Raw genomic sequence first — 22,932 nt, forward strand, 5'->3', positions numbered from 1 at the left:
ACACAAAGGGAGTCCCGGGAGGCCGCTCCAGCTGCTGGCGGACCATAGAGACGCGGCTCCCGCCCGCCTTGGGCCGGGAGGTGAGTGAGCGACTGCCGGGCGGGAAGTAGGAAGGGGTACGTGTGGAGCGGGCCGGAGGCAAAAGTTTCTCGAGCACCAGGATGAGGGTGGGCCTGGGCGGCGGGACCCCTCGGGAGGAGGTGCTGAACGGATCACGCCGACGATCGGGGCCCCGGCGCATCACAGCAGCAGTCCCGGTGCCCCAGCCGCGTCACTGCTCTGGACCCCGCCCGACTATCCGCTGCCTCGCCTCTGGACAGTAATCATGACGATGCTCCATCCCAAGCTTTGCAGGTTACAAAACGGCCTTGCCATTTGCTGGCTCTTGTGATTCTCGCTCCCGCCCAACGATGTGGACGCTGTCATCACCTCCACTTTATAGATAGGAAAGCTGAGGCCCTGGAAAGCGAGGTGACTGTATCTGTCTGAGGCCACGCGGTGAGTCATAGCCCAGAGGCAGGTGGAAACCCGGGTGCCTCGGGTCTTATTCTTTCCGCAGGCCCTCTCTCCACCTTAATTTGGCCTTTCTCTTCCTCAGTGCCTCCTGTGACTACCTGTCTGCCACCTTACCTGCCTTCCAGCGGCTGAAGGTTCAGGTTCTCCATCTAGACGGATAGTCCTCCTTGCCTCCCCGCAGAGCGGTGATAATATTCAGTAAGTGGAAGCTATGATTTCCAGAGAACCCTCTGACCGTGGAAGTGCACTTCCCAGGAGTGCACTTCCCAGCTACCTTCTGAATTCCCTGAGCCAAGGTTTTGAGTTGCAGAGTTTTCACCAGCAACCTGATTTCCTGGCCCTAAGCCCTCACTTGAGGGGCATGACTCAGTTTCATTCTTACACATTACTGTATACGTTACTAATACATTCTTATACATTGCTAAGTATTCTTATACATTACTATCATTCTTATGCATTACTAATTATTCAGCTTCAGGTAGCTTTGGCCCTGTGTAACTGGATATGCAGTTTATTTTATTATTTTTTTAATATTTTATTTATTTATTTGACAGAGAGAGATCACAAGCAGGCAGAGAGGCAGGCAGAGAGAGAGGAGGAAGCAGGCTCCCTGCTGAGCAGAGAGCCCAATGCGGGACTCGATCCCAGGACCCCGAGATCATGACCCGAGCCGAAGGCAGCAGCTTAACCCACTGAGCCACCCAGGCGCCCCTGGATATGCAGTTTAGTTGCCGTTCATTTCTTGGTTGTGTTCTAGTGTTTTCAATATGAGGCCGTAGTTAATGAGTTTGATATTTCTCCAGGTGGGTTCCTTCATACCTAAAGAGGCACTGGTTTGTTATCCTTGTAGAAATCTAACTCTCCTCTGATGGATCTCCGTGTCTACAGTTCTTCACTAGAATCTCATCTGTCTGACTTGCATAGATTGTTGTGGTTTGTGTTCATTGAAGTGATAATGTCAGTCAGTTGTACTCAGAAAGCTCCACATCTAGGGAGGGAGACTGATAGGTTGCAATGCTGCAGTGTGACCGTTTCTGACAGAGCTAGGTACAAGGTGCCAGTGGGACCCCAGAGAGAGTAACTTCTATGAACGGCATCAAGAAGCCTTCATAGCCAAAGTGACATTGTGCAGATTCTTAAAGGACAGGCGTTGGTTAGCCAGATGAGAGAGATGGAGAAAGGGAAAAGGCCCATCACATGGAAAGGGAAAGGCATCTGTGAGGGTATGGGAGCAAAAGAGGATGTGGTGAGCTTGGGAAGTGGCAGCTCATTGATATGGCTGGGTCAGAGGTCTGTTAAGGGGCGAGGTGGAAGATGAGTCTGGAGAGGTCAGCCAGGCCAGATCCTGAAGGAAGGGCCTTACACCCATAGTAAGGAATAGTGAGATCATAGTATGTTAAGAGGGGAAGGGACCTCTGGGATCCCTTGGCCCCAGTTTTGTTGCACATAAGAAAACTGAGGCCCAGATTGCTTAATGATTTCACCAAGGTCACTTAGCTCCAAGAGATATAACCTTTACTTTCTAATATATTGGCCAAAACTTGTTGGCTCTCTCCTAATGCTGCTTCCTAGTAGCATCTGTCTAGTTTTAGTTCTGAACATTGTTGTAAAAAGAAAACTTCTAGGTTAGCTAGGTGTGGCATGTTACCATCAAAGGAAATGCCTAAGTGGGCAGACACTGGGCCATGCCCCGGCACCAACAGGGAAGAAGGTGAGATTTCTAACTCTGATTTGTTTGGATTCTCTTCCATAGGCTTAACAGCACATAAGGAGACCACAGAACACATCAGTGGTGATGACAGACCCTGTGTTGGACTCACAGCCAACCAACAACACTGGGGAGATGGATGGACTATGTCCGGAGCTATTGCTGATCCCCCCATCTCTCTCTAACCGTGGAATCCTGGAGCCCGTCCAGAGTCCCTGCCCTGCTGGGAACCCCACACCTTTGCCTGGTGACCCAGGCTGCCTGCTGGTAGAGGCCACAGCAACTGAAGAGGACACAGGGAACATGGAGATCATCGTGGAAGCAGTGGCTGGAAACCTGTCCCCAGGTGCTCCTGGAGAGACCCCAGGTACCCACTCTATTGCTAGCAGGCCACTGGGACAATCAGCCCTGAGGTTTTGTCTGTGCTATTTTTGACCCTTCTATATAAATATGATGAGAACACAAGGTAGCATCTTATTTTTATTCTTAGAGATGTTGTCATTTAATTTGCAGTTGGTGAATGTTGATTGAAGCCTGGCAAGGTGGTTCACACGCTCGTACCAAGCTCTTGGCAGAGTCTGTTCCTGCAAGGACTTCATGTCTGCTAGGCAGGGATCCAGAAGGGAAGACCTTTCTGACACCTCCACCCAATCCTTACTCCTATAGCATACCGACCCTCCCACTCAGGAACTGCAGCCAGGGATTAGGCAAAAGGCCCAGTGTCTCTACCACCCTGGGCTTGGCAGGGCTTCCCAGAAGTAATCTGGTATTTCCTTGCCCTAGTTTCTTGTGTGTAACATATGTAACTCATCCAAGGCGTGTTGTCAGGAATGGGACTTGAGCATTTATGTTTATGCTAGAAAAATAATTTCTCCCCTTTATTCTTCCCATAGCTACAACTTCTTATTTTTAGGTAACTTCCCTGTTTGTTAACTGCCATCCTCCGACTACAGTTGTCACAACTTCCCTTGGCAGTGTGGTATGGTGACAGCAAATCCTGGAAAAGATTAGCTAATTTGATCATAGAGTGTTTCTCAGCTTCTATGTGGGGAAACAAATAATAAAGAAAGAACAAACATGGGAAAAACATTTGCAATATATAAGGGAGAATTAAACTCTATTTTTTGGTAAATATTATTTATTTATCAGAGAGAGAGAGCAAGAGCAGAGCAGGAGGGTGGGGCAGAGAGAGAAGCGGGAGCCTGATGTGGGGCTCCATCCCAAGACATCCAAGACCCCTGAGGCGGGGCTTCATCCCAAGATCATGACCTGAGCTAACCCAGGCACCCCGGATTAATCTCTTTAAAATTTAAAGAGCTCCATAATAAGAAAAAGGGTGTTTTGATTTTTTTGAGAGGGCAGAAAAAACCTACAAGCAGTTTAGTAAAGAAGAATAAAAGAGGTCAATAACCATAAGAATGCTTAACCTCATTAACACAAATAAATTGCACTTAAAAATAATTATGAGGGGTGCTTGGCTGGCTCAGTTGGAAGAGCCTGTAACTCTTGATGTTAGGTTTGTGAGTTCAAGCCTCATGATGGATGTAGAGATTACTACATTACATTATGCCATTGTTGTTTCTCAGTTTTGGCAAAAATTAAACATGTTTTATAATATCTATTGTTGGTGGGAAAACAGATACTGTCTTACAGCTTACAGAGAGTATAAATTTAGTATAACCTTTTGAAGGTCAATTTATCTACATAACAAATTTGAAAATACGCATACTCTGACCCAGAAATTCCATTTCCAGGGCTCCGTCCTCTAGAAAGACTCACACGCATGCACAAGAATACAGAGATGAGGATGTCTAGAGCAGCTTTACTTACAAGGGTTCCAAATGACCCAAATGTCTATTAGTAAAGGCAAGCCCTCATTTTGACGTGTTTTTGACATTTTGACAGAGGTACTATGAATTGGACAAAAAAATATATTAGATCTAAAGGTAATCATAGAAAAAAGTATCTGATCTATAGCAAGTGGTGGCAGTGGGGTGGGGGGCAGCAAATTGCAGAGAAATGACTCCTAAAGGCCTAAAACAATATAGACCAAACTGTGTGTGTAAGGGTGGGGCTGGTTATTCTTTCTGGAGGTACATCCGTGTCATTTGAATTGTTGCACTGAATTTTTAAAAAAAAAAAAGAAAACTAGGGTGCCTGGGTGGTTCAATGAGTTAAGCGACTGAGGCTCAGGTCATGATCTCAGGATCCTGGGATGGAGCCCCTCAACAGGCTCTCTGCTTGGCAGGGAGCCTGCTTCCCCATCTCTCTCTGCCTGCTTCTCTGCCTACTTTTAAAGCTTTTTCGGGGCGCCTGGATGGCTCAGTTGGTTAAGCAACTGCCTTCGGCTCAGGTCATGATCCTGGAGTCCCGGGATCGAGTCCCGCATTGGGCTCCCTGCTTGACAGGGAGTCTGTTTGTCCCACTGACCTTCTCCACTTAATGCGCGCTCTGTCTCTCAAATAAATAAATAAAATCTTTTAAAAAAAAATAAATAAGGCTTTTTCTTTTTTAGATTTTATTTATTTATTTGACAGAGATCACAAGTAGGCAGAGAGGCAGGCAGAGAGAGAGGAGGAAGCAGACTCCCTGCTGAGCAGACAGCCCTATGTGGGGCTTAATCCCAGGACCCTGAGATCACGACCCAAGCCGAAGGCAGAGACCCAACCCACTGAGCCACCCAGGCGCCCCTCTCTGTCTACTTTTGGTCTCTCTCTCTCTCTCTCTGTCAAATAAATAAATAAAATCTTTAAAAAAAAAAAGGAAAGAAAACCAGCAGAGTAGAAATGGCACAAACCTGGGCTGGAGTCAAGGCTCCGCCATGAGCAAACACAATGTCCTTAACCTCCCAGGACTCTGGGTCCTTCTTCTCGAAGGGCAGCTAGAGGACCCAGTGAGTGTTTCCTAAGCCTTTCTTTATCAAGGTCCTGCCCATTGCTAAAGAAATGCCAGTGATTACTCGTATGGTTTCGGTCTTTTGAAAACAGATGTTCTTCATTTTATGAATTACTGTGCTGTTGGGGGGAAAAAAATCTCTTTCCAGAAAGTAAAAAGTAATACTTTGTCATTCAAAGCTGTAGATATTATCCTCAGAATGTCATTTTCTTCTTTTGCAAGTTTTCATTTGGGCAAAACATATTGCCTTTCCTTAATGCATTCCAGAATTGGTTAACGCTTGTTGTATTCATTTAGCAAATGTTTATTAAATACCCATTTTATATTGGCATATTGTGCTACATACTGGGAACCCAGGTCACATGCAAATAGACTGTCCCTGACCTTATGGGGCTTACCATCCCCGTATAAGTCTTAACGTCTATCTGCATCCCACGAATATTAAAAGATTCACCTACGTTTTCTACTGGAAGCTAACGCCTAGGAGTCTTGTTCCATCTGATGCCGTGCTTCTCTTTCGGTCCTCTGCCTGCAGGTGTCCTGGTAAAGGTGGTGGAGGTGTACTTCTGTGAGCGCTGTGAGCAGAGCTTTGCAGAGCCCACTCTGCTGGCCCTGCACCAGTGTGCTGAGTCCCTCATACAACCTCTGCCGAGCCTCTCTGGCCCCCCATGCTCCGTAGAGCTCACCCCCAGCAACCTCCCTCTCTCTGGCCCTGTGCAGGGGCAGGGCCTGCCAGATAGCCCCCTGCCGTGCCCCGTGTGTAGACAGGAGTTTGCCCAGCCCCAGGCCCTGAAGAGCCACTTCAAGAGTCACCGGGGCCCTCCCGCCACCTTCCCCTGCCCGGAGTCCGGCTGTGCGTTCTCTGCGGAAGATCGCAAGGCCCTGCAGCTCCACCTGAGGCAGGCCCATGCCGCAGTCCCCGTGCCGTGCTCTTTCCGGGGCTGCCCCCTGCTCTTCGGGAGCCGGCAGGCCATGGAGCTGCACCGACAGGCCCATTACCCTTTCCACTGCAACCATTGCAGCTTTATGGGTTCCAACGTCAAACTCTTCCGGCAGCATCAGCGGAGCCACGGGCCTGGGCCGCAGGGAGAACTGTTTGCCCGGCAGGGTCCTCCGGCCCAGGAGCTGCTGCCAGGTATGAGACCAGGTCTTTTTTCTTTTTCTTTTTTTTTTTTTTTGGTCTCAAAAAGAGGTCATGGGGTGAATATAGGAGGAGGAAGAAATGGGCTGGGAGAGACCAGGATTCTGCTGCAAGAGCTAGGCTTGCTAAGACCAGTCAGTGCCGTGTTCCCAAAGAGAAGGCTCCTCGTTCCTGGGAAATAGCCTTACATCTTTGCCTTATTGAAGCAACCGCCTCTGTGGAGGGGTAGAGTGATGGATTGGGCGGGACAGGGTATGACCCTGAATTGCTGAGTTCAGCTTGTCAGTAGACGGGTTTAGAGGGCTGGCTGTGTTCACCTGCACTGAGCCGCCAGCCATTGACCTGGGAACCCCGGCCAGGGAAGTGCAGTCTCCCCAGTCTGTACCTCCCAGCCCCTACACCCACTGCAGTGATCTCAAAGCCCTTTCCTTCAAGGGGTGTGAGGATGGCGTCATCTGAAGTTTGATTTGCTTTAGGTTGGAGTGTTACTGATAGCTTAGCTTCTCCTGTCTTGAGTGGTAATAAACGGATAGACGTAGAATCCAAGCGCAAGATTCTCTTATACTAAATGGGGAGGGGGTGGTCCTGCCAGCCCGGAAGAAGAGCAGGATAAGCAGTCATTGCTGTCATTGGCTCCCATAGACATCAAGTTTTATGTGTCTCCAGCTCCCAAACTGTCCCCTAGAGGGGGAGAGCCGTCAGAACAAGCAGAGGCGCCCTTGCCCAGGGAGCAGTCAGCGGATGAAGGGGACGCGGAGGAAGAAGAGAGTGGCGCTCTGAAGGACACCCAGAAAGGCCTGGAGAAAGGCCAGGGAGCTCAGCAGTTAGAAGGTAATGACATGGTTAGGCATGAACCTCTTGGTGCTGGGGAGGAATGGATTGTGGAGAGTCTGACATTGAGGCTCTCTGGGGTTTGGTTTTGTGGGTGTTGGTTCATGGCCTCTGGTTCTTACCCTCCCACTTTGACCTGTGTAGTGGGAAAATGATAAATGGAAACTGATAAACTATAGAAACACAGAGTAGGGGTTGCTCTCCTAGGCTGGTCTTCCTCAGGCAGAGGCTCTTTTGCAGGGAAGGAGACAGTGATATTGATTATATAAAGATGCCGGAGGTTACTGGTCAGCAGCCTGTTTTGTCTGGCATTGGGCCCACGAAGATTTTTATTTCTGAATCTTTGCTTCCCAGCTTTCCAACTCTGTAGAGCCATGTTTGCAACCCATCCTTCCCCCACAGAGCACGTTTCCTGTCAAGTGACTAGAAAAGATCTGATTGTGTGTATGACCAGTTCTTTCTGATCTTGAACTCAGTGAACCAGTGTTGAGACGCAGGAGTACTTGACCTTCTTCTCTTCCCTTTTACATACTCTGCGGGTTTCTTGGCCTTCCAACCAACCCTGCCAATCCCACTGCCTACCCTCACAAACAAGGGCAGGAAGAGTGAGTATGCTTCTTCCAGATTGTTCTCTTGAGCAGCTCTAGACAAAGGCTTGGGAATAGTGGGGAGCTGGGGGAAGCACTTCAGATAGGCCCACAACCAGGTCAAAAAAATCCTGGTGATTTGGCTTTCTTCAGTACTTGAACTTCTCGCCCCCTTTGTGAGCCTGCCCTGCTGGAGATGCCGTTGTTAGGTTCCCCACAGAGAGAGATGAAAGGCCTCCTAACGTCATGTCCAGACAAATGGTGGTTCTCCCGTGAGCTGGCCAGCCCCCGGCTTCTCAGAGAATCTCGCCATCAACCCTCTCTCTTTCCCTCTCCAGGGGACGTGCCTCCTGGCACCGAGTCCCTCTTCAAGACCCACATGTGTCCGGAGTGCAAGCGCTGCTTCAAGAAGCGAACACACCTGGTGGAGCACCTGCACCTACACTTCCCCGACCCCAGCCTGCAGTGCCCCAACTGCCAGAAGTTCTTCACCAGCAAGAGCAAGCTGAAGACGCACCTGCTGCGGGAGCTGGGCCAGAAGGCCCACCGCTGCCCGCTGTGCCACTACAGCGCCGTGGAGAGGAATGCGCTGAACCGCCACATGGCCAGCATGCACGAGGACATTTCCAACTTCTATTCGGACACCTACGCCTGCCCTGTGTGCCGGGAGGAGTTCCGCCTCAGTCAGGCCCTGAAGGAGCACCTCAAGAGCCACACGGCGGCAGCCGCCACAGGGCCGCTGCCCCTGCACTGCTTTCAGGAGGGCTGCGGCTACATGGCCCCCGACCGCAAGGCCTTTGTCAAGCACCTGAAGGAGAGCCACGGCGCGCGGGCTGTCGAGTGCCGCCATCACTCGTGCCCCCTGCTCTTCGCCAGCGCCGAGGCCATGGAGGCACATCGCAAGAGCCACTATGCCTTCCACTGCCCGCACTGCGACTTCGCCTGCTCCAACAAGCACGCGTTCCGCAAACACAAGAAGCAGGGCCACGCGGGCAGTGAGGAGCTGCGCTGCACCTTCTGCCCCTTTGCCACCTTCAACCCCGTGGCCTACCAGGACCACGTGGGCAAGATGCACGCCCATGAGAAGATCCACCAGTGCCCCGAGTGCGCCTTTGCCACTGCCCACAAGAGGGTGCTCATTCGCCACATGCTGCTGCATACAGGTGAGCCCTGCCTGCAGTCACATGGCCATCGCTGGGCGTGTGTGCTGGATACGAGGCCCAAAAGGGGCTCTGCGTCCGTCATTCCTAGAACCAGATCTACCATTTGTAGTTTACAAAGGAACCTTAAGCTGAGGGTCCTGCAGCTAGTGAAATGGTTAAGGTAGGATGGGAGTCCAGGTGGTCTGAGCCGAAGGCCATGGAGAGATACCTTCCTTTGTGATTCAGGTTTGGAGATGAGGGGCAAGAGGCCCAAGCCATCCATACCTGAGAGAGCCTTGGGAGCTGACTCAGACTCTTAATTGGTTGCCAGCATTATACTGATGCTATGAGTGACAACCAGATTAAGCTTCCTGCTGTGGCACCAGCCGACTTGCGATCTCTAGGCAAGCATCAGTGGGTTGACAAGACATTTAAAAAAAAAATCTCTTCGAAGATTCTAGTTTAGGAGGATAGCTCTTAGGCAGCTTGGGACAAAGCCTTTGTTTCCAGCGAACAGTTCGTTTCTGTGCATGCCTTAGTCACCAAAGGTCATTTTTCTAAGGCCCTTCATAAAATTTCCCATCTCTACAATACTCTATAGTTTGCCGAGTTCTTTTTACATTATCTCATTTAACGCATAAAGACAATCTTGCAAGGAAGGCAGGTGAAGGAGAGGAACTGAACATTTAAATGCCCTGTTGCGGGATCATACTGCTAATGTTAAAACTGGAGCCAGAGTACCATTTCGCTTGCCTTTCACCATAGGGAAACGGGCTGAGTGGGCAGGCAGGGATCATAGGGAAGGGTCCTGAAGGAACATGCCCCCAGCCTCTTAGCACCAGCTCTTACCCAATCCCACAGACAGCTCTTCCTTGAGTCCTTGCGGGGCACCGCTGAGGACTTTGGGATGTCTTACTTAATCTTCTCACCAGCCTTGAGCAATCAGTATTTTTGTTGCCCCCTCTTTGGAGACAAGGAAAAACAGTCTCAGAGGGGTTATATGGCTTGTCCAAGACCACGTAGTAGTAGTCGGCTGGGATCTAAACCACCACTTCATAGCTCTGTAGTTTCCCCGTGCCCTGGCTTCTTTCTTTGTAAAATGGGGCAGTCCTTGGACCTGCTTCATAGGGCTGCCGGGAAGAGTCAGTAAGAGCAGACGGGCTTTTTTAAAGATTTTGTTTATGTATTTGACAGAACAAGAGAGCAGAAGCAGGGGGAGCAGCAGGCAAAGGGGAAGGAGAATCAGTCTCTTTGCTGAACAGAAAGCCCAACATGGGGCTAGATCTCAGGACCCTGGGATGGTGACTTGAGCCAGAGGCAGATGTTTAACCAACTGAGCCACCCAGGCACCCCAAGAGGGGGCATTTCTATAATGCACGTTCTGTCCGTGTTAGCTCTTAATATCTTTATTAGTGGGTTGGACTCCAGAGTCCAAATTCTTAACCACTACGTCACATGGCCTAGTTTTTTTCTCCTCTTCTGCAAAACTGGAGGGAATTAGGGTAAATGGAGCAGTTGGCCATTAGAGCTAACAAGCTCTACAGCAACCAGGTAGACTTGCAGACTGGTCGTGGAAAGTATGGTCTTCACTTTCTCCCTGGCTTTCTCCACGTCGGAGCTGGGGAGAGGGCCAGAAGTAGTGCTGACTGTTTTGAGCTACATGTCAGGCAGTGCGGGAGGCTTTCGCTTATGCTCAGCATCAGGGAAAGCTTGCAGGTGGGGGGACGGTCTGTGCACTCCCTTAATCCACATCTGACCTGTTTCCTCCCCTTCCATCCCTACTCCCACCCATACCCAAGGTGAGAAACCTCATAAGTGTGAACTCTGTGATTTCACATGCCGAGACGTGAGCTACCTGTCCAAGCACATGCTGACCCACTCCAACACCAAGGATTACATGTGCACTGAGTGTGGCTACGTCACCAAGTGGAAGCATTACCTCAGTGTGCACATGCGGAAACACGCGGGGGACCTCAGGTATGAGTGCGTGCACCCCCCCACCCCCGCCCTCACCCAGGAAGCTGACACTAAGTTAGCCTCCTCTTGAACTCACCGTGCTCTCCTGGCTCCAGAATGACTCCTCCCCGTGCCCCTCTCTGCTCCCGTGTCTCTGCTCCATTGCCGGTAGCTAGCTTCTGTGCCTGTGGCCCCCTCTGCACGGGGAGAACTCTCTGGGCTCAGGGAAGGGAGCACAGACCCAGAGTCCAGGCCCAGATGTGATGGTGTCCCTTGAGCTCTCACAGAGTTCATGCCTAGGAAAGTTGGGAGACAACACTTGGGACCCCCCCATCCTAGCCACGTTCCCCATCCAGGCAAAGTTCCCCACTGCGCTGCTGTGGCTCTGCTGGCTAGGGGGTCTCTGCTGAGCTTTTAGGCCTCTGGGGGAGAATGGGATCTAGGCACAGACACCAATCCCGTGAGGCCGTAGCCCCGCAGTTCCTTTGGAGTCCACAGCAGGTGGCTGATCCATGCTGTCTTCCCTGTGAGAGCAACATAGAGCAGGGGTCGGAACACAAGCACTGAAGGTGGGCTCTCTGCCCTTCGCTTCTTCATAACCCGAGGCAGGTCATTAACCTCTGTGCTTGAGTCTCCTCCCTTGGAAGCAGACGCCCAGTCTCTGGGGTAGTGGTAGAGAATGGGGTAGATGACACAAGTCCTGCCCTGAGTGTGGAGCCTTGTCCACAGGAAGCATTACCTTGTCCCAGGAAGTATTCATGGGTTCTGGGAGACTGAGCCTGGCCACTTTGCCTCCCCCCCAACCAGATACCAGTGCAACCAGTGCTCTTACCGCTGCCACCGGGCCGATCAGCTGAGCAGCCACAAGCTGCGCCACCAGGGCAAGTCCCTGATGTGCGAGGTGTGTGCCTTTGCGTGCAAGCGGAAGTACGAGCTGCAGAAGCACATGGCCTCCCAGCACCACCCAGGCCCGCCAGCCCCACTCTACCCCTGCCGCTACTGCAGCTACCAGAGCCGCCACAAGCAGGCGCTGCTGAGCCACGAGAATTGCAAGCACACCCGTCTGCGCGAGTTCCGCTGCCCACTCTGTGACTACCGGACCTTCAGCAACACCACCCTCTTCTTCCACAAGCGCAAGGTCCACGGCTACGTGCCTGGCGACCAGGTATGGCAGCTCCGCTATGCTGGCCAGGAACCCGAGGGGGCTGGGCTGGGCCCAATGCCCCCACTGGACTCCGAGCCCCCCAGCCAGCCGCCTGCCTCACCTGAGGGGCCAGACCCGGACCCTGCGCTGGCAGTGGAGCCCCACTCAGACCCGGCCCCACCAGAGACCAGCGAGGAGGAGAGCACCGGGAGACAGGATGGCAGTGAGGTTCCACAGGGGGACGACCTGGCTGGCAGCCCCAGTCTGGCGGAGGTCGATGAGGGAGGGTGCACGCTGCACCTAGAGGCCTTGGGTGTAGAGCTGGAGCCCGTGGCTGAGCCACCCCTGGAGGAGATCACTGAAACTACCCCGGTGGCCTTTAGCCCCCTGGATCCCGCAGGGCCCCTGAGACTTGAAGGGTCAGATGGAACTTTGACTGAGCTATCTGCCTTTGAAGCTGCTGGGACTTCGGATTTGGGTGCTGAAGAAGAGCCTGTTCCGGAAAAGCCAGTCCCAGAGGCCCCCCAAAACCTCCCTTCCTCAGAGGAGCCCCCTGACAGCTGGGCGGGAGCCTTGAAGGCCACTCTGCCCGCTGAGAGCACTCCGCTCCCCCAGTTCCCCGAGTCGGAGTCCCTGCTCAAGGCCCTGCGGAGGCAGGACAAAGAGCAGGCCGAGGCTCTGGTCCTGGAGGGGCGGGTTCAGATGGTAGTCATCCAGGGAGAGGGGCGCGCCTTCCGCTGCCCACACTGCCCGTTCATTACCCGCCGGGAGAAGGCTCTGAGCGTGCACTGCAGGACCGGGTGCCAGGGCCGCCGAGGGCCCCTGCTGTGCCCCGAGTGTGGAGCCAGCTTCAAGCAACAGCGTGGCCTCAGCACCCACCTGCTGAAGAAGTGTCCCGCTCTGCTCAGGAAGAACAAGTCTTTGCCTGGACCGGGCTCCCCACTGCCCCCAGGTACCCAGGTCTCCGAGGACACAGAAGGTGCGAAGTCCCCCCCTGCCCCGCTAGAAGGAGAGCCAGCACTCCCCAAAGAGGCTGCTGCTGCACTTCCCGGGGAGCCAGAAGAAGTAGAGGAGCCCCCTGGACCGCGCTCCATGTCCGGGGACGCCTTACCCGCAGAGACCCCTGAGAAGTTCCACTTCGAGCAGGGCAAGTTTCACTGCCACTCATGCCCCTTCCTGTGCTCTCGGCTCTCCTCCATCACCTCTCATGTGGCTGAAGGCTGCCGGGGGGGCCGCGGCGGGGGAGGAAAGCGAGGGGCCTCTCTTCTGAGCCGTGGGGACTCTGTCTCCCCCAGCAGTGGGAGTGCAGAGGGCAGCCCCAGGACTGGGGACACGGCACTGGCTCCAAAGCAGAAGGGGGCCCGCTTCTCCTGCCCGACGTGCCCCTTCAGCTGCCGCCAGGAGCGGGCCCTGAGGACGCACCAGAGCCGGGGCTGCCCCCTCGGAGAGTCTGGAGAGCTGCACTGCAGCCTCTGCTCCTTTACCGCCGCCGCTGCTGCCACACTCAGGCTCCACCAGAAGCGGAGGCACCCCACCACCGCCCCCCCGATCCGCGGGCCCCGGCCCCCACTCCAGTGCGGGGACTGTGGCTTCACCTGCAAGCAGAGCCGCTGCCTACAGCAGCACCGGCGGCTCAAGCACGAGGGAGTGAAGCCCCACCAGTGCCCCTTCTGTGACTTCTCTACCACTAGGCGGTACCGGCTGGAGGCCCACCAGTCCCGCCACACGGGGGTTGGCCGCATCCCCTGCAGCTCCTGCCCACAGACATTCGGTACCAACTCAAAACTGCGCCTGCACCGGCTGCGGGTCCACGATAAGACGCCCACCCACTTCTGCCCGCTATGCGATTATAGCGGCTACCTGCGACATGACATCACGCGACACGTCAATAGCTGCCACCAGGGCACCCCCGCCTTTGCCTGCCCCCAGTGCGAGGCGCAGTTCAGCTCAGAGACAGCGCTCAAGCAGCATGCACTGCGCCGGCACCCTGAGCCGCCCCCCACCACGCCAGGCTCCCCTGCCACCGAGGGCCCCCTGCGCTGCTCCCGCTGTGGGCTGCTTTGCGCCAGCCCGGCCAGCCTGCGGGGCCACACCCGCAAGCAGCACCCGCGACTGGAGTGTGGGGCCTGCCAGGAGGCCTTCCCCAGCCGGCCAGCCCTGGACGAGCACCGGCGGCAGCAGCACTTCAGCCACCGCTGCCAGCTCTGTGACTTTGCAGCCCGGGAGCGCGCTGGCCTGGTTAGGCACTACCTGGAGCAGCACGAGGAGGAGGAGGAGGAGGCGGTGGTGGCAGGTGCAGAGACCCCGGAGGGCGGCGCAGGGGCCGGCCAGCCCCCCCTGCGCTGCCCCTTCTGTGACTTCGCGTGCCGCCACCAGCTGGTGCTGGACCACCACGTGAAGGGGCATGGCGGCACCCGGCTGTACAAGTGCACCGACTGTGCTTACAGCACCAAGAACCGCCAGAAGATCACCTGGCACAGCCGCATCCACACAGGAGAGAAGCCCTACCGCTGCCACCTCTGTCCCTATGCCTGTGCCGACCCCTCCCGCCTCAAGGTGAGGCTGGTGGGGGGAAGCCACAGGGGTGGAGGGCGGGGAGGGGTCGTGTTGGGAGAGGAAGGTGGACGGGCTGGGTGGGAGGGGTGCAGGGAAGCTCCCTGGGTCCTCTGGTCCCTACTCCTGGTTATCAGTTCTGTGATCTCTGTCAAGCCCCCTAGTGGCCCCCCATTGAAAGAGGTGCCGATACTTCATAGCACAGTTGCAAAGAGGAGATGCCCTTATGCAAGCATGGCCTGTGACGAAGGCTTTTATTGAGCGCTATTGCATGCTCGCCGTAATTTTAATCCTTGCCACACAGGAGGTGGAATTAGTGCTGCTGTTTCTCACTTCACAGATTAATAGACTGGGAGTTTGGGCACAGGTAGTAAGTGGCAGAGCTGAGAAGGGGCAGACTGAGAGGTCGGCCCAGCAGGTTAGGTGTCAGCAGAGTGGCTGGACCGGGGAGCCCGCTTGATGGAGGGAGCACGGCTGGGGTGGGAGCAGCTCCACCGAGGACCAAGTGTGCACATTTTCTAGGCATACTCTGCTCTTCGCCCCCCCCCCCCACAGTACCACATGCGGATCCATAGGGAGGAACGGAAGTATCTGTGCCCCGACTGTGGCTACAAGTGCAAGTGGGTCAACCAGCTCAAGTACCACATGACCAAGCACACAGGTGAGTCTGTGTGGTTTCCATGGGCCCATGGGGTCCCCCCCCCATTCCTGGCACGCCCAGCCTTCCTCAGGTGGTGGATGTCCTTACTCAGATTCGGGGTGCATATTGAGGGCTGGGGGAGAGGTTGATGGGCCAGCATAGCTTCCCAAACCACTGAAGACCTGGGAGAATCAGAAGAGAGGTGAGCCTGAGGGCCTGGGTATACTCTGTAAAAGCTTCTCTGCTGACCACAGCTTTAGGGCCCCCCCCCCACTGAGAACCCCACAACATAAATGTGTGGCTGACAGAAGTCTGCTTAGTTACTGCAGACACAGTGGAGCTACTAGGAGTAATGGCAACATGAAAAGTTTGCCTGTTTTAGCTGCTTTGTTCCTCTTTGGTACAGAGTCCGGGAACTACAGGTGCTCCACGAGCGGCTAAACGGCGGTGTGTCTGTATTATGCATAGAATCCCCTCGCGTCTGGGCAATAACCAGATGCATTTCAGGGTGCTCTGTACCTATGGACGCCGCTCTCTCACCTCTAATCCTTTCCCCTTAAGAATTTTCCTTTCTGAGTTGAACACGGAGTTCTCTTTAAATGGATCCCCAAACTCCACGGGTACCCCATGATCATAAGGGGTTGGAGTTCCCCAACCGGAAACCCCATGGTATCTGAGTGAGTGGTCCTCGCCGTCAAGTGTCTACTCAGGAGTCCAGTTAGTTATCAGCATGCATTGGGCACTCACTGTGCAAAAGGGGCTGTGTTGGGAGGAGGGCAGAGAAATGCCAGATGGAGCCAGAACATTCCACAGATGGCAGTCATGAGTCAGTGTGCGGCTTGTGTCTTGTCCCAGGATCCCAGTGACTCCTGGGCCCGCTCCACGTGGCTCCACCAGCTCTGGTAGTGACTTTGTCCATTGGCCCTGCCCTGTCCCATAGGCTTGAAGCCATACCAGTGCCCCGAGTGCGAGTATTGCACCAACCGGGCCGACGCACTGCGCGTGCACCAGGAGACTCGGCACCGGGAGGCACGGGCCTTCATGTGCGAGCAGTGTGGCAAGGCCTTCAAGACACGCTTCCTGCTGCGCACCCACCTCCGCAAGCACAGTGAAGCCAAGCCCTACGTGTGCAACGTGTGCCACCGTGCTTTCCGCTGGGCTGCCGGCCTGCGCCATCACGCGCTCACCCACACCGACCGGCACCCCTTCTTCTGCCGCCTCTGCAGCTACAAGGCCAAGCAGAAGTTCCAGGTGGTGAAGCACGTGCGCCGGCACCACCCAGACCAGGCCGACCCGAACCAAGGAGTGGGGAAAGACCCCACCACCCCCACGGTGCACCTGCATGATGTGCAGCTGGAGGACCCCAGCCCTCCTGCTCCTGCTGCTCCCCCAACAGGACCTGAGGGCTGAGTGCCTGCCCCCTCCCCCACCATCACAGAGGGGGTGGTCCCACATGTGCAGACCTGCAGACCAGAAGCAGAGTCGCCTGCAGCTCCAGGGCCTAAGGAAGGGCTGGCTTCGAGGTTTCGGGGGCTCAGGCTGTAGTACTGGGACGCTGATGGCCGTATAAAGGAGTGACATGGACCACAGATTGATTTCCGGTTGAGACCCCCTATGTTTCTGACCTGTGAGTTCCCGCTTCCTTCATCGCTCCCCCAGAGCCCCCGGCTCTAAGACCTTGGTTTCGCCCATTAGGTCTTCCCCTCCCTCCTTGCTCTGTCCAGTCCTGTGTTTTTCCAGCACCCTCCAGACAGTTGTATATGACCGCATGTGCTGTTGCGCCTCCTGCTCTCTGAAGCATGTTAAACAGAGTGGTGACGAGCTTACCGATGCATCCATGTCCCTCACTGAGCACAGCCGGGCTGTCCTCTCGCTCTGACCGGTTCCCTATCACACCTCTGCCTCTCCTTTGTCTCCTTCCATCTTCACCGAGGGATTCCAAAATGTTCCTGGGTCTGCCTTCTCTCTGCCCTGGAGCCTGTCCTGGCCCTTGCCCTGCTCCTTATTTCTGAGCCCCGAGGTCTACTTGCAGGCCGCGCAGTCAGCCTCCCCCTGGAAGTAGCTTTAATTCGGCCTCCGTCCTCTGCCTCCATCCTCAGCCTGGCCCAGCAGCTGCACAGGAGTTAAATCACAAGACAGTGGGAAAGGCACAGGACTTGAGGGAAGGGGGCCGGTGAGACTCTGTAATCCCGAATTCCGTGAGTTCCTCACAGTGACCGTATGCTCAATCATTGAAACTGTGACACACTGGGGAAATGACAGAGGTACTTTTAATAATTATAGTGGGGCGGTAGGCATAAACTGGGACTGTTCTAGGCAAACTCTTGGGAGGGTGTGGATCATGTAACCCTTTGTCTCCTCCTTTCGTCCTTGGAGGCCATACTTCCTCTGTACCCTTCTATGTAGCACATGCGGTGGGGGGTGGGGCTGGACACTTATTTTTCCACTCCTTCCCTGCCCCAACGGTCTCCCCAAGTGTCCCCCAAGCTTCATGCCTCCTCTTCTTGCCCAGCAACAGACCATACTCAAGCCAAACTGGGTAGAAAAGCTCTATTATCACAGGTGGGGAGAGGGGAGAGCAGTCCAATGGGGACTCGGGGCTGTGCGGTGTTCTCTCACAAGTCGTCGTATGGTCTTGGGGGTCTGCCATCCTCCCCCAGCCTTTGCCTGGGGAGCCTTGAGGCTCGATTTCTCTTTCCCTTGGCTCTGGGCTTTGAGGCAGTTCGGGTGGAGGGGGTAATGCCTCTTTGTGTCCCTCTGGTCCAGGCCCCACTCGGGCTGTCCAGCTGCAGCCAGCCTTTGGGCCAGGGCCGATGAGAGAGATTAGTCCTAGATCTGGGCAGGGGATTGAACCTATGGCAAGAGGAAAGAAGGAAGTCCAGTAGAGAGTATGTGAAGGAAGGGGACAGAAAGGATACCACAGACGTGCAGAAACGAAGAAAGGGAAGAGAGTGAAAAATCAGGCCCCAGGTGTGCTTATTAGGAAGAGTGAGGTAATTTTTGTGCTTAGGAATGCACAGTCCAAAACAATGGTTTTCACCACCTCTCTTTGCTTTCGGGAGAGTCCTTCCAGGTTTTTCTTACTACCTCAAGCCAGTGCACCCACCCTTCCCAAGAAGGGCCCACCTTAGGATTCATCCCCCTCCGGCCCTTCCCGGATGCTGATATGCACGAAGATGGAAGCCGGGTGGAGGCTGATGCCATCCTTGGAGAGCAGGTGTACATGGCGGTAGCCTGCAGAGTGGGGAGGAGGGCGTTAAAAGGCGGCTGGGGCCAGGGTGGCGGCAGTGGTGGGGGGATGGGAGGACCGGCCCACCTTGCTGCATGCAGCTCCAAGGCACCGAGTACTGCCCGATAAAGTCATTCCGGGATTTCCGGTTGTAGTCCTCGACTACAAAACGCAGCAGGGCCAGCTGGGGCACCAGGACCTGGAAGCTCAGCGTCTGCCCCCAGTATGGATTAAACCCTGGGGCAGGGCGGAGGAGAGAGGGAGTGAAGGAAGCGACCTTGCTGGTTCTTTGCTTTAGGAGTGTCCCCTTGTGGTCTCGCAATTTTCCCCACGATCAGCATTTCACAGGTGAGGGGATTGCGGCCCAGAGCGGATGAGCAATTTGTCCAGGTCACCAGAGCTCACAAGTAAGGGACCAGGATTCAGATCGAAGGCGTCCAAGCCCTTATTCTTTGTCCTGTTACATGCTGCCTCCCATGGAGGTGGGAGGGGGTGGGGACAGGGACTGTGTTTCAGGGAGGACAGTGCGGTAGGGAAATAGCCATGTTCCTCCCACCTAACTCCCACCACCACCCCCCTCACCCCTGCCCAGCACAGCTCAGCACCGCCCAGCCCAGTCTCACCGTTGTTCTCTACGTAGCTGGTCTCTTGCCGGCTTTTGTCTGGGCGGACACCAAAGATCTCCACTCTCACCAGTGGATCCACGACGGACCTCTCTTTACTCGTGTCCTCCTTAGGGAGTTGCTGCCCGCTGATGATCTGCAAGCAGGACTCTGGAAATTCACTGGTTCCTGTTCAGCTCAGCCCCACTCCAGCTCGCTCTTACACTGCCGGGGGTGGGGGGGAGGGGTGCACCCCCAAGGGTGGTGGGGAGGGCCAGGGGAGGGGCACTCTAGCCTCTGGCTTGGAGTAATATATGCTCCTCTAGTAACCTATGTGTGATTTAAAATCCACCAGAGTAGAAATTGAACAAGGTTTGAAAGAAGGTAGGTTCAGCAAACCCTTTCGGGCCTGGACGCAGCCCCAGGCATTGCCCTGGGTACTTTTAGATTACCTGTCACAGCAACCCTGTGAGGAGGACTAGCATTCCTCCCACTTTGCAGGGAAGGAGCCTGGGGTTCAGGAACTTGCCCGGAGTTACACGAGGAGTGACCAGGTTCAAACCTAGGCAGCTGGTTCCCAAATCCCCACCATTCACTGGCTCGCCTGCCTCTCCTGAGGCATTCTTCACCGGCTGCGTCCCTACCAGGCCCCACTGCCTCGACCCCCTGCTTCCATCCTGCCCCCCCCCAGGTTTTTTCCCACGGTTTTGCTCACCGCAATACCTGGATTAGGAGGGTCTGCGCCTTGAAAGGGCTGATGGGCCGCTCAGGGTGGAAGGAGCTCTGGGCATCACGCAGGAAGTCGGGCTTCAGCACGTAGCCACAGCCACCGTTCTGGCGGAAGAACCCGTCACAGATGTCCATCTCCAGCCCCGCAGTCTGCACATTCATGGCCACTGTGGGTCCCGGGAGAAAGGGAGGAAAGCATACGTCTCAGGAGCCCTCTAGCCCTTCTCTCAGGGAATGAAGGGGATGGATTGGGTATAGGAAGGCCTGCTGGGAACACCCTCCATAGATGGCATCTCTCTCAGTCTAGCACCCTTTAAGCATTCCCTCACCCTCCTGGCCGGCCCCTGGGGCATGTAACCTCCCCCCTGTTGCTGCTGCCCCCTCACCCATCTGGCAGCCAGCGTTCCAGAGTTCCTGGGGGTTGTAGTTGGACGAATCTGTCCTCAGGCCGCTGGGGTACACACGGCTTAGCTGCCAGGCATTGTGTTGCACAAACTCGTTGCCTGCAGAGAGGGTATAGTGGGTAGACGGCGATGGGGGGATCTCTCCACTTCCCTGGCCTCGGGTACACTGCCTACCCACTTCGCTTTCCTCCCCAGCATCTCCTGAACATCTCTCCTCCCGCTAGAGCCTTGACCCTGCTGCTCAGAGCTCCTGTCCCAGTGCGTGCTCTGAGGAGTCGCTTAGCTCCCTCATCCTTACTTAGGCCATTGGTCCTCTTTCTTGGGACTCGTCCTCCTGCCCAGCAGCCTGACCCTACCCATCCCAATTCCCTCCCTGGCTCTCCCTTTTGGTCCTGACCGGCCTCCTTGATGAGGCTTCTGGCCTTGGCTTCAGAGAAAGAGGAGGTCTCATAGAAGCGGTAGTGCTCCCTTGAATGAGTGAAGCTGTGGAATGAGACAGACTTCAAGTAGACAACCAGGGCAGAGAGGGATGGACACAAGATGGGTTTGGATTTCTGGAAGAGGAGAAAACAGAGAGGAAAATGGAATTGAACCTTCCACGAGCCAAGAGGAAAAGAGCGATGGCCAGGATCTGAATTACCCCATCCAACCTACGCCTCTGCCCACTGCCTCCCCTTTGCATTCTCCCTCCTGCCTCACCTGCTTGGAAAAGAGAAGGGACCCAGCCTTGGAAATAGGAGCCTGAACCATAACCTCACAACAGATAGGCGGACAAAACAGCGGACACATCACAACCTGGGGATGGGAATGGGAATAAAGGCAGTCCTTTGAAACCTGATGGGATCGGTTTCAGCCTCTGGGCTTAAAGGGTCTGCTCTACTGTTACTTTCTGGGTAACAGGTTTTCGATGATTATTTTGAAGTAGAGAGGTGTCCTCCTTACCTCTCGCCTTTTAAAAAACCATTAATAGTGTATTTTGGTCAAAATGCTCATGAACCCAGACAGTTATGTCAAGGTATGCAAATGGCCGGGGAAGTCACACTGGAAGGATGTGAGGGTCCCAGAATAATATCTCTACATTTTTCTCTTAAATTCCCATTTCCTTCCCTGGACATGGTAGCAGGCTAGACACCACAGCCCCAGAGAGGACAGGATAAGCTAGAAGTTAGCTAAGTCAAGGAAAAGCATGAGAACGAGAAAGGCAGACTTCTAACCAGGATCTTGGCTGTCCCACCAATGCACCAATGGCACCCCTTCCCCACAGGGAGCTGGGCCACTTGGGCACAGCCTTCTCAGAGCCTTCCCCTTCCCCAACTCTTTCTGCTCCTTTTTTTTTTTTTTTTTTTTTTTGGCTACTTCTGGCCCCTTCTCAGACTCACCTTTTCCAAGAAACCTTCTCTAAGCCCATTTCAGATGCGGTTACAGCAGTCACTTGAGTAAGCCCTACGCCCCTAGTACAATAGTGCGGGTACACAATCTCTCTCTCTCACAAACACACATGCGCATGCGCGCATGCACGCACACACCAGTGGTTTTCAAACTGGCCTTTAAAGAGACGGAGAAGTACAAAGATGTCTCAAGAGTCAACAGGGGACTCAGGAGAGACCAAATGGGTGCTTCAGCTGGAATGGCTCCGCTTCCATCCCTTTTGTATACAGAGCTCCCGTGTAAGAGTTCAGTCATAAACCATTCCGTGGCCCAAAGAAGTTGGAAAGCCACTGCCATCTCTCTCCATACGATAGTAAATGGTGATGCCATGCGTGCCCCCTTATACTTCTTTCACTGGGCGCAAGGGGCGTTTTGCTCCTTGGCCCAACACCCTGCCTGGCTCACTGGTCTCTCCACACAGGAACGCCATCTACAATACAGACTGACCAAATGCCAGAGCAGAAAGACCACCCTCCTGGCGCACCTTCTCCTTCTTTTTGTCCTTACTGCGCGGGCTCAACTCCTGGGACACAGACTCCAGATGGGCCTCCAGCTCTGTGTCGGCTTCCTGCTCCGTCTCCAGCTCACACTCTAGCTCTTCCTCCTCTTCCTCTTCCTCAAGATCCTCCTCAAGTGTCCTTAACTTCTTCCCCTTCACCAGGATCTTCCTCCGAAGCTCCTGGAGATAGAAATGAAGGCGCTTGTTTCCCTGTCTGCTCTGGGACCCTCCTGGGGGGCCCTGCGGCTCCCAGTGCTCTCACGGGACCATCTCAAAGGCAGAAGACGTGAGTGGGCTAGAGTCCCCACGGGGTGGCTGCCTGATACATACAGTAGGGGTTCCTGTCATTAAGCCAACTCGTCACATCTCTATCCAACTGGAAAACACAAAATAAAAAATACCTCACATATGACACATAGAGATTCTGCCCATATTCAAAATTTACATGTAAATATAAAGGACATAAGAGTATTAGAAGAAAATGCAGAATCTTTTTGAATAATCTTAAAGTAGGAAAGCCTTTAGAAACAGGAGATGAGGGGCGCCTGGGTGGCTCAGTTGGTTAAGTGTTCGACTCTTGGTTTCGGCTCAGGTCATGATCTCAGGGTCCTGACATAGCGCCGTGTTGGGGTCCGTGCTTGCCGAGGAGTCTGCTTGAGATTCTCTCCCTCTCCCTCTGCCACTCCAATCCCCACTCTCTCTCTCTCTCAAAAAAAAAAAAAAAAAAAAAGAAAAGAAAAGAAAAGGAAAGAACGAAAGAAGAGAAAAGAAAAGAAATAGGACATCTCCTGTTATCATCCATAACTCAGAAGACATACAAAAGACTGGCCAATTTGACTACATAAACCTTAAAATCCTCCATATGGCAGAAGATGCTATGATCCAAAAGCAAAGGCTGCAAAACAGAATTTTCCCAAAGCACCAATGT

At 54.2% G+C, this 22,932-nt stretch overlaps 2 protein-coding genes across 4 annotated transcripts in view; one reads left to right on the forward strand and one right to left on the reverse strand.

Moving 5' to 3' along the window:
- Position 1: 1 nt before the first annotated feature.
- On the forward strand, positions 2-16,939 carry ZNF142 (zinc finger protein 142). 3 transcript variants are annotated; one of them, XM_082691451.1, is made up of 11 exons: positions 2-80; positions 347-498; positions 599-714; positions 2,270-2,591; positions 5,655-6,254; positions 6,927-7,091; positions 8,017-8,841; positions 10,620-10,797; positions 11,584-14,476; positions 15,029-15,134; positions 16,054-16,939. In XM_082691451.1, exons 4-11 carry the CDS (start codon positions 2,312-2,314, stop codon positions 16,521-16,523), a joined length of 5,517 nt encoding a protein of 1,838 aa, XP_082547577.1. In that variant the 5' UTR covers positions 2-80; positions 347-498; positions 599-714; positions 2,270-2,311; the 3' UTR covers positions 16,524-16,939. The 3 variants fall into 3 exon arrangements, with proteins under 3 accessions (XP_082547577.1, XP_082547578.1, XP_082547579.1); XM_082691452.1 differs by having other exon boundaries at positions 5-80; positions 560-714; XM_082691453.1 differs by lacking the exon at positions 2-80 and having other exon boundaries at positions 361-498; positions 6,176-6,254.
- Positions 16,940-17,365: 426 nt separating this feature from the next.
- PLCD4 (phospholipase C delta 4) overlaps positions 17,366-22,932 on the reverse strand; it is a 21,010-nt gene continuing 15,443 nt past the window's right edge. The window contains 8 exon segments of the mRNA XM_082691562.1: positions 17,366-18,347; positions 18,430-18,579; positions 18,966-19,101; positions 19,668-19,840; positions 20,060-20,176; positions 20,475-20,631; positions 20,777-20,872; positions 21,990-22,231. Coding sequence (XP_082547688.1) covers positions 18,241-18,347; positions 18,430-18,579; positions 18,966-19,101; positions 19,668-19,840; positions 20,060-20,176; positions 20,475-20,631; positions 20,777-20,872; positions 21,990-22,231 — 1,178 coding nt within the window. The 3' untranslated portion in view covers positions 17,366-18,240.

The sequence above is a fragment of the Mustela nivalis genome, assembly GCF_964662115.1.
Source record: "Mustela nivalis genome assembly, chromosome: 11".
Taxonomy (NCBI): Eukaryota; Metazoa; Chordata; class Mammalia; order Carnivora; family Mustelidae; genus Mustela; species Mustela nivalis.

Bases quoted from the DNA above. Each gene is read 5' to 3' on its own strand.
- ZNF142 (XM_082691451.1), top strand. From the start codon at position 2,312: ATGACAGACCCTGTGTTGGACTCACAGCCAACCAACAACACTGGGGAG. The intron at 14,477-15,028 runs GTGAGGCTGGTG...CCCCCCCCACAG, and splicing joins CCGACCCCTCCCGCCTCAAG to TACCACATGCGGATCCATAG. The intron at 15,135-16,053 runs GTGAGTCTGTGT...CCTGTCCCATAG, and splicing joins CCACATGACCAAGCACACAG to GCTTGAAGCCATACCAGTGC.